Source organism: Pundamilia nyererei, unplaced genomic scaffold (assembly GCF_000239375.1).
Source record: "Pundamilia nyererei isolate P.nyererei 1_Seehausen unplaced genomic scaffold, PunNye1.0 scaffold00047, whole genome shotgun sequence".
Taxonomy (NCBI): domain Eukaryota; kingdom Metazoa; phylum Chordata; class Actinopteri; order Cichliformes; family Cichlidae; genus Pundamilia; species Pundamilia nyererei.
The window spans coordinates 3,497,464-3,507,767 of record NW_005187448.1 but is presented as its reverse complement, the minus strand read 5'-3'; the positions used below and the strand labels follow the sequence as shown (position 1 = coordinate 3,507,767).

Genomic DNA, 10,304 nt, shown 5'->3' with positions numbered 1-10,304 from the left:
CACATCAGGAGATACAGGACACGATGTAAAAACATTAGATAAGAATCACTGAAGGAACTCCTTGCTTAGAGGTAGATAATATAATGATACCACTCTCATATCTGTACATTAAATATATGGCGCTAGGAGAAGGTCATCTTTGCCTACAGTAGAGAATGGAAACATGGAGGGCAGCTAAGGCCTTGATTACACTCTGTTGTGGACACGGACAGCTGTAGATACAAGAGCCGAGTCACCATTCCTGTTATACTTCTTGAACCTCTGCCACCTGTGGTGCAGTTGTAGTTGGTGCTTTGTCATGCAGTCACAAAAAAAGATCGGTCTGAAGACAACATTTACGCCACTCGGACCAAAGCAGATTCACAAACACATCTCAGTTCAAAGGTGAAATCCTTTTCCTAGTACCTCAGAACAGGTGTAGTGTATAAGCACCGCCTGAATGCCAGAAAGAACTTGTTTACCTAAACTAACTATTATTACAAATAATAACTCATCTGTGACGCTATCTGCCAATTTCGTTTTTACCGTAACAAGAGCAGTGAAGCTTGAGTAAACATGATTTGTAACTGAACACAGTTAAGACAATAAGTAAAATCCTCATCACTGAAAGTACACACAGGTGGAACTCAGGAGTGATTCTAACCTTGGCGGCCGACAACACTGTACACAATGGTAGACTGGTGACCAAGCGAATAAGACATTAAAAAAAGAAGATTTTTGATGAGAAAGCGGTCTTTAAACACACAGAGAGACAAAGCTGTGCAGGAAGTAGGATTTTATCACAGCAGAGGTAAGAGGGAATTCATTACAATGCGTTTCAAATGTCATCTTTTGCTTCTGGTTCAGTGAGTTTTGGTCAAAGAGACCAAACTGAGAGATGGTGACTTTCAGTAAACAGAAGGGGGGCTCTGCGCTTTGTGTTTACATGTTTTTGCAAAATCTGTTGACCTGTTTTTTAATCGTTTGTTGTTTTAGCCATTAGGTGGTTGTTGAAATGGTTTTATGGGCTTTTTGCTGACATTCTGACCTTTCTGTGAATGCCATAGGTGTCTGTGTTTAAATAACAGATCTGGCGGTACATCCCGTTAAACCAGATGTTCTCCCCCCTGATGGGGTTCAACAGGTTAAATGTTTATTGCTTAATTACTTTGCGTAGTGTGAATGACAATAAGGGAAGTTTTTATCAGTAGGAAAAGCTGTAAAACCTACGAAAATAAAGTTAAAAGTCCAAAATTTCTGCTTGAGGCTGTTTGTGGTAAGCAGCAGATCAAACTTCTTAACATTCAGGCCTGTCAGACACTCGGACACTGAGCCATGGCTCTGTGCTAAGCTTTGTAATCTTCAATATCATTGAAATGCAGCCAGGTGCTGCTCATTTTATTCATTTCATCACTTTTCCCCAACACGCTTGCATTAAAATCCGGTTGCCCCGTCTCTCTGGTTACCCGGCCTGTACCACTACACTTGTCGTCTTGGAACGTCTGCCCCCCTTCCTTCTTTCAATAATGGTATGATCCCAGTCTGTCTTTGCATGTATTTGGCCACATGGTGTGCCCATCAAATTAAAGTCCCATCCCTGCCTGCATGGATTCTCAGCAGGGCTGAAGATTAGGCTGCTACATACAACCCGGCCATTAATAACTGACATATGAAATTATCTCACAGGCCAGATACAATTGTCCACGGGCCATACGTTTGACACCCCTGCTCTAAACCACAGCAAACCTGAAGAGATTTCACTAGAATCTCCAACACAGTCCGACCACTAAGGACAGGAAAGGGAGAGTTGCATTTATTGTGTAGCATTTTCTGATTTTTGTCTTTGAAAAGTGCTATACGAATACATTTTGCTTGCCCAGGTTAGCTAGCAGACACTTAGGACTCTAGCATTTGCTAAGCTGACCAGATATGAGGGTGGCATCAATCTTTATCTTGCTCAAGAAAAGGAAAGAAATAAGCACGTTTTCCACAACATCAATCATTCCTTTAAGCTCACCTTTAATCCTCGGAGGATCTGGTATATGAGAAACTGCACGTGGTCATCGGTGAGCTTTTGACATTTGACTATGTTGTTGAGATCTGCCCCCATTAGATGAGTCACGAGATACCTGCCAAAGCAGAAAAGATTGTTGTCCCAGCTTAAACAGACAAGTGTCAGAAGCCATGCCAGTGTTTCTCACGTCATTAAAAAAAATTATAAAATAAAAATACTAATGTCATAAAATGTATTTGCACTTCCAAACTAATAATTTCAGAGCTGTTTGCAGCCTGTGCCTAATTTCCCCATATGGCTATGTGAGCTTAAACCGGTTTAGCTGCTACTTCTTTTCACTCTCACGTCTCTCGAGAGGCACCGAAAGGCCAAGCCCTTCACAAATGGAATGTCATTTAACAACACACCCCAGATAAATGGGCTTAATAGTACTGCATCAGTGGATAATTCAAATCTAATCCCAAAGCTGTTTAAAATGCCCAAACAGCACTTATGGAAGGAGTCTGCAGCGGGATGCTAGACGAGCACTTTTGGAGCCAAAACTCACAGAGCCACGTGCTGCTTCGTCAGTCCGCTGCACAACAAATACCCGTTTCATGAATACTCTTCTATTCTCACACAGTACAGAGAACGAGGGCTTAAAATACCATCTGGTTGTGCTTGAACTTGTTCTCAGCTGCAGACATAAGGACACAGACACTCGCCTAAGTTCATTCGCCTGGGGGGGGGATAGATACAAACACGTATATAAAATATGAATAGTGACCTCTCTTCTCCTCTCTCCTAAAGAAAGAGGGGCATGGCTAGAGCGCTGAGGAGTCTCAGGGTCATACCCAGAGCACCTGCACAGTTGACATTTTTACGTTGCATGCAGAAACTTTACAGCGTTTGGCAGATATGCACTGGAGAACAGTGCCAAACACTGCAAAAGGCATGCCAGCACACTGACTCACCCCCTGTTCTCTTTCCCACAGGGGTCCAAGCTTTACGTGTGCTCTACATGTGTGACCTTGCATTGCCTCGAGTCCTCCATATCATTATGCTTTTCTGGGAGGAGGGCAGGGCTTCTTGAGTGGACGGCTCTCCATTACAACAGCACACAGATGCTGCCACTCGAAGTATGAATACAAAATTCCAGCAAGTCATTAAAGTGTTCAGTTTCAATGAGTCTACTTCAGCAGTTTAGCGTTGTGGGCCCTCTTATTTTGTTAGTCATACATTTGTCTTCCCTTTCAAAGGCCCTGTGCCTACATTACCCAAGAAGCAATGCAACTGCAAACAGTTTATTCCACATTTCAGTGCGTCACACTTCGAGCTGCAAGCCTGCAGCAGAGATGAGCACATGTGGTTTGAAATGATGCTGCATGGACATGAATCGTGTTTACATAAACCTACCAAGACCTAATGGACTTTAATGAGTGAAAACCACAAACTACAGCCTCTGGGCTAAGAAATAAATGCTAACAAAACAATAAATCAATAACTAAATAACATGCCATTCTTAAAGGGGCCACTGGAGACTTAAAAAGCAAAAAAATAAACAAAAATAATAAATAAATATAATCCTTAAGACTTTAATATTAAAATTCCAAATTTACACACATTGAAAACCTGATGATGGCCAAGTATAAGAAAGTAGTTTTACCCTCTTTTAGTGTTTTATCCCTTCATTGCAACTTTATGGTAAATGGACCGATTCTTATAAAGTGATTTTTATAGCATTTCTTTCACTGTTAGGTTTTGGTTAAGTTTAAAAGTCCCTCTGTTCTGTGGCAAAGAAGCGCACACGCCTTAGCTGGCAACCCTGCACTCGACCTTCTCATCCAAATATGGTCACTTCTGGCTCAAAACAAATTTAACACGCTGGTGCCTAAACACCAGCAGTGATGCTTCAAAATGCAGAATTTAGAAAGCAATGAGTGATGTCATATTGGCTCTGCCCATCTTTTATATACAGTCTGTTGCAATTCATCCAACCAATTTCTTAACCACTTATCCAACTGGGTCATCAGAGGCTGGAACATATCCCTACAAGAGGCAGGGTATGGCATCTACCCCCCTGTAATCAATTTAAAAACTACCAATACTCTCTGGACTCTGAGAGGACACTGAAGAACTGGGAAAACTGCAACACAGGAAGTGTGGAGTGTCAAACTCCACTCTGAAGGCCCCAGCCGACCCACAGGCTCAGACCCCGAGCCTTCCAGCTGTGAGGCAAGAGTGCTAACCACTGCACTGCTGTACCGCTGCAATTTTAAATGTCCGATATCATAGAGGGGGAAAAAAAAGTTTAGGAAAAATATTGCACAAAGATTTAATCAACTTTCAAAAGGTTGTGCAGACAATACGTCAGAGAGGGGGAGATACTCGGGAAGATGATGGATGAAAAATGAGAAAACTTCACTACACTTCAAATCTCTGCATGAGCCTGAGTCATCTATCAGAAGCCTTTTCCACACTCTGAATTTAAATTGTGTTAACTGTGATCTGACTGAGCTGTCAGAGAAGCTTGAGATCAAATATTGAACACAGCGTTGTTATTTTCTTCTATCCTGAGACCAAACACAGGCTGCATGATCCTTATAAATTATTACAAGAATAAAACTGTGATATACCTCCAAATGATTATGGAAAAAAAAAAATCTAGCTTGTGTGTTGCACTATGAACACAACATCATGCAAGTTTCACGGCACTTCAAATCACATGATGCTCTTCAAAGGAGGTTTGGTGTTCCAAGGAAAAAGTCTCATTTATTCCGCTCTCTTCACATGACCCTTGATAGACTGACTGATGTTGAGATCAGGGCTCTGTTGCAGGACTCCCTGTTGCTAAGGACTCTAGTTATATGAACTTAAAATTTTATTAAAAAGCTGATGCAAAAGTAACACATAACTTTTAACAAAACTGAGGACAGACACTTTCACAGAAAACTACATAAATTAATTCATTTGATTATTGCATAGTTAGACTTAGTCACCCTCCAATTACTCACCTCCACAGAGAGCTGACTGACCTACTGTCTCAGCCAAATAATTTCCTGGGGAAATCCCAGGACAGACTGCCCAACAAACTTATCTTTGCACAAGTGGATAGAGTTTATTTCCATATTTGTCACTGCTTCTTACTTCAGCCAGTAGAGCAGTAATAGAGAGCCCAGTGCAAATGTCCAACATTTTCAAGTAATTGGTAGCAAATGTCAAATTAGAGGTTTGTGATGCAGCCGAGAACCAAGTTAAGAGTTTATATAAAGTAGGTAAAACAAACATTAAACGTGTCACCAAATATATCTGTAAAGGTGGCATTGACATGAAAATCTCACCAACAACCTATCCATGCAAACCAACCAATGAAAAATGACACAGGGAAAATGTATTGAACATGCTTACTGAAGTTTATCTAACATTTCTTGCAAAAGCCTTTGCTGGTGATTACGGCACTGTGTGCCCCTTCAGTGAACTCGGGGCTTTAGTTCTTTCCACAGACTTTCAATTGGATTCAGGTCAGATGATTGGCTACCATTCTAGCAGCTTAATTTTTTCCTCTCTCGCTGTATGTTTGAGATCATTACCGCGATGAAACATCCACCCTCGTTTCATCTTCATAATCAATAATGTGTCATTACATTTCTCCAGTGATCCTTATATGAAGCGTGCCAGTGATGTGTTGCTGAAAAACAGCCCCACACATGATGCTCACTGGAAGCTTCAGTATTTCAGAAAGTCTTCTGTAATCAGTGGCATCATGTCTTACAACAGTAAGGCTGCAAAGGTCTTGAGAGAGCTCACTGGTTTTACGGTGTGACACCTTAGGCCATCACTTGGGACTGAACAAGCTGATATTAATTTGCACCAATAGCAGGATTGCTTTCTAACTACTGATACATTTTAGCCGGTGTCATGACTTTCCACACCTCCTTTTCTTCATGTGTTCAATGCTTTTTTCTTTATTTTTTCTTATTGTTACATATAAGTGAATTTATGGACATCTATGGTTTGATTTCTTTGAATGTGTGGATTGTTGCCAACATCTGGTGAGAAATGACATGTCAATAGCACCTTCAGACTTTACTTAGAAAACTGGTGTTGTTTTCAATGTTTACTTTAGCCGCTGTATGCTCCCAGGACGTGCAGTTTGCTGCCACACTGACCTTCATGAATTTTAGATATTGGCGATAATGCTTCCAGTATCGCTTGGTTCAGATAATGAAGTAAATAGGATGGGTCAATAATACAGGGACATTTTCAGTATGAAATCATAAATAAGTGAGTGACTCTAAGCATTCACTTGTTGGATGAGGTGCTCCCTGGAATCTGCTACAGTTTGAACTTTGAGTGTCAAGAACAAAAAGAAAGAAGAAGAAAAAACAGAGTGACACGCCACCAATAACAAGCAAGGCAGCACGCACAACTGCATGCTGAGTCACTGCTAAGCTGTTCACTTCCAATTTCCAAGAGATTTTAACATCAACAAACAATAACTACCTGTTTTTCTGTAAACCAGGGCATGTACTACATGTTCCACAAAACCAGAAATCAGGAAACAGAAGGAAGGAAGCTGGTGATGAAGAGGCTGGCTACAGCCAGTGAGTGAATAACTAACATAGCAGAGAGTCTAAAGAATGTTTGTCAGTGTTTTCAGTCTCCTGGCGTGCCTCCAGGTGTTTTCCAGGAACAGTCGGGATTGTGGGCTGCTGAGAAACTCAAGGCTGCTGAGCTTCACATCACTGTTAAATTATGCAAAAGCCCTGATACTTTAAATTTAAGATAACATAAAGAAGCACATTCGACTCACACGTCGGTGAAGTCCTTCAGAGAGGTGGCAGGGGTGAAGACATCTAAGAGGCCAATTACCTGCAAGAATGAGACAAACACTGTTAAGCTCAGAACTGAAGCTTAACAGGCGGATCAAATTGAAGAGAGACAAGTCACTCACGTTTTCATGTTTCATATGTTTAAGCAGCTGCAGCTCTCTGTAGGTTCTTTTGGCGTGGACGATGGACTGAAAAGGCCGAGAGAGCTTCTTCACAGCGACCTTCAAACCGGTCTCCATGTCAATGGCGGAGCTGTTTAAAAAAAGTCAAAAGCATACATGTGAGCTTAAATCTCATTGGGGAAAACACCTTAACTTTTAGCATACACCAATTTAGATCATAAAACCAACAAGTGATCAGCATTTATTTAACACGGAAAGACTGTGGCTTTAATCAAAGCAAGCCCGTCCTTTTCGGGCAGAGGTACTGAAGCGTTTCATGTGGCTCAGTCTGGGTCTGAGTTTGCTCTCAAAAAACCAAAGTAGGTTGCAGGAAGAGCTGCTGAAGGCTGGGGGGGAAAGCACGACATCAGCAGAAAATGCCATCTCTCAGCAGACTGCAAGCAGCCCTGGCAGCAGCATATCCCCCGCTCTGAAAACCAACTGTCTCTGACCCAAAAGCAACACCCACCCCACCCCTGCTTAACTCACCTAAACAGAGTCACGGCTTGTGGATGGCCTCGTGTGACTGCTGTGGGGACACCAGCGTGCCCGCAGACACATCAACATCAATCGATATTAAAGGTTAACAAAGAAACCACCTATAGCAATGCCAACCTAATAATAAAAATGGATACAGGGATTATCATCATAGCAAGAAACAGAGGGCTCGAAGCATCTTTCTAGTCTCTGGTTCAACTCCTCAGCATATATTTGAGTCACCTTAACTGTTCTTCCCTACATACACTGCTGCACTGAGCTTTTACCCATTTCAAGAGCATGCAGGAATGTAAATCCCACATACAGCTGTATTAGATATTAAATCATCCCGTCAGCTCCTTCATAAGGACTTCGTGTTTGATTGAAGGAAGTCAAAACAGTGCAGTCATCCCTTGTCTTACATAATGCAGACACTATCTAGGCAGCACCCTCACCGAAACAAAACGAGTATTTTTTAAGTGGTATGAACACATCTAAAAAAGACTATGTCCTTTAGCAATTTGCGCATAACAGTGTTCAGTTGTGCAAGCTTCTTGGACAAAGACGCTCCTTAACTCGTTCGATTTATTAGGTATGATGATATGGGAGTCGACTTCTGATAAAGCCACCAACCTGCAGCAGGGTTCAGGTGTGCGTCATTGCCACACAGTTTAGAGCATGCTGTTCAGTTTCAGTTTCAAATTACTGGCTACAGTAAACTTGAAGTCATCACGTAGCTGGTAACAATATAAGCCAGCGCACTGTTATAATAAAAACAATCACAGTCAGTGCAGCAGTAGCAGCGAGCTGACAGTAATCTGACCAGCAACAGATTATCCTATTGCCCAGCAACAGCACAGCTGTCCTCTTCCATTTGCAAAACAAACATCTGCTCACTAAAAGAAGTGTACCACCGACTATGTTGTGTCCCAGATCGTATCAGCAGCACAATCCATTTAATTAAAAACCTATGTAAAGGGTCCATTCATCCAAAGATGACCTTACTGCCGCTAGGCAACATTAAGGAAACCCACCCTCAAGAGGCAAGATCTCCAATCTGCTGTGCATGCAAATACCTCTGAGCTGCAGATTTGTATATAACGTATCAAACATTAACTGCAGGGCTCCCTAACATATAACTAGTTATCAAGAGTGAAAGGCAACACTGAGAGAACATTAAGGTTTTGATGAGGCTGCCTATCAAATTTGCATGAAGACAGCAGCTGGTTTTCATAGCAACCAACTTGGGAGGTTTTAGCAGCTGTTGATCATTTTCAGTCATTATTTTAAAGTTAGCCACAAAAGTAAAAGATACTAACATCACAGTGACTTAAACAGAAAACTGTTTGCACTTATTATTATTATAGATTTTTTTTTTAAATAGCCAAATAGTCAATCTATCGGTCTATTCATTGTTTTAGATTACAGCACTCTGGCTTTCTTTATCCATGCAAGATCAGTGAAGTGGACATCTCAACTTTCCACTTGTGCTCCTAATAAGAAAAACATCCAGAAGCTGTGCTCACATCGTCAATATGAAGGGACTGAGTTAATTCAAACAACCTACCTAGCAGCAAGCAGCTATATTTGTTGCACTAACGGTGCAATGTGCATTAAATGTCTTTATCCAGAACAAATGTGGTCGGAGTAACCTGAGGAGACCAGAACACTTGTGTGACTCTTAACATGCACACTGATCAGTGCATGTGGATCAGACTTTCTATACTTAGTTCACAGCCAGGAATTTATTAGCACTTAATAATTACAACTCGGTAACACGTCAAAGATTGCAAGTTCTGGGCTTTTCTTGCTCAAACAGACACCGCGGCTCCACCTTGCTCGCCATTAGCTTGTGAAGCGCAGGCCTCGTCTAAATGAATGGACAAGTCAGGCTAACTTCACCTAACTGAACTTTTTGGAGGAAGGCGATTTACCAGACAGATCCGTAGGCGCCGGATCCAACCGGGGTCAGTCTCTGGTACCGCTCCGGGACTTCCCATATCGTCTTGTTCACCTCCTCTCGATAAAAATCGTGTTTCTCTGGTCGCGACATTCCTGCAGGACCAACTGCCGACCACCGACCGACTTTCTGCTCCAAGGTGGGGGACTCCGAGCCGCGCAGAGCTCAACTTTACCAAAGTGCAAAAAAAGTGGCGCTAAACGAAAAGTTTCTCGTTCCCGGAGAAACTGATGTCGTTTAAAGTTACCGTGCTGCCTTCTTGTGAAGTTCTGCAATGTGTGCACACACTTTTCAGGTCTCCACGTTATTTGTTCCTCCTCACCCTGCTGGTTCTCACGCTCGCCCGAGATTTCACCCCACTCGCTTCGCTAAACGGCGCAAAATCTCGCGGGAAAAAGAAAGAAAAAAAAGTTGGGACAGCTGTGCGGACGACGTCTGAAACGGTGCTGCGTTCAGGTAGTGCAGGAAAAATACTCTGAGAACTAATCGGTGTTAGACGATTAAAAATAATAATAAAAATAAAAAAATGAATGTGACTTAAGCATTTTAATCTGCAGAATATCGAAAATAATTCCGTTTAAATGGATAAAAGGTATGAACTTTCCGTGTGAATTGGAGAGTACTTGACTAAAGTATCTTAGTTATACCACCCGATTAAACAGGATGTAACATTAAGAGTTAACAGTGTTTTTTTCCTGTAGCATGTTTACTTTACAATAAATCCACTAAAAACCCATATTTATCCGCTTGACTCAAAATGTACACGATAATTATCGTCCTTAAACCAACAACTTTATTTATTTATTTATTTATTTTTATTTGTGAAGTGAGCTTTAAAAAAGTACCTGAAGGCAGCATCAGAGGTCACGTCCTGGTGAGAGACCTTTAATGTAGAAAATGCA

At 41.6% G+C, this 10,304-nt stretch overlaps 1 protein-coding gene across 1 annotated transcript in view; it reads right to left on the bottom strand.

The window, feature by feature from the left end:
* mapk14a (mitogen-activated protein kinase 14a) overlaps positions 1-9,794 on the bottom strand; it is a 14,890-nt gene extending 5,096 nt beyond the window's left edge. Inside the window, exons 1-4 of the mRNA XM_005732689.1 lie at positions 9,377-9,794; positions 6,927-7,056; positions 6,786-6,844; positions 1,997-2,108 (exon numbers count right to left, since the gene is read on the bottom strand). Of these exons, the coding sequence (XP_005732746.1) occupies positions 1,997-2,108; positions 6,786-6,844; positions 6,927-7,056; positions 9,377-9,495 (420 nt within the window). The 5' untranslated portion in view covers positions 9,496-9,794. The remainder of the gene's footprint in view (positions 1-1,996; positions 2,109-6,785; positions 6,845-6,926; positions 7,057-9,376) is intronic.
* Between the last annotated feature and the right edge of the window lie 510 nt (positions 9,795-10,304).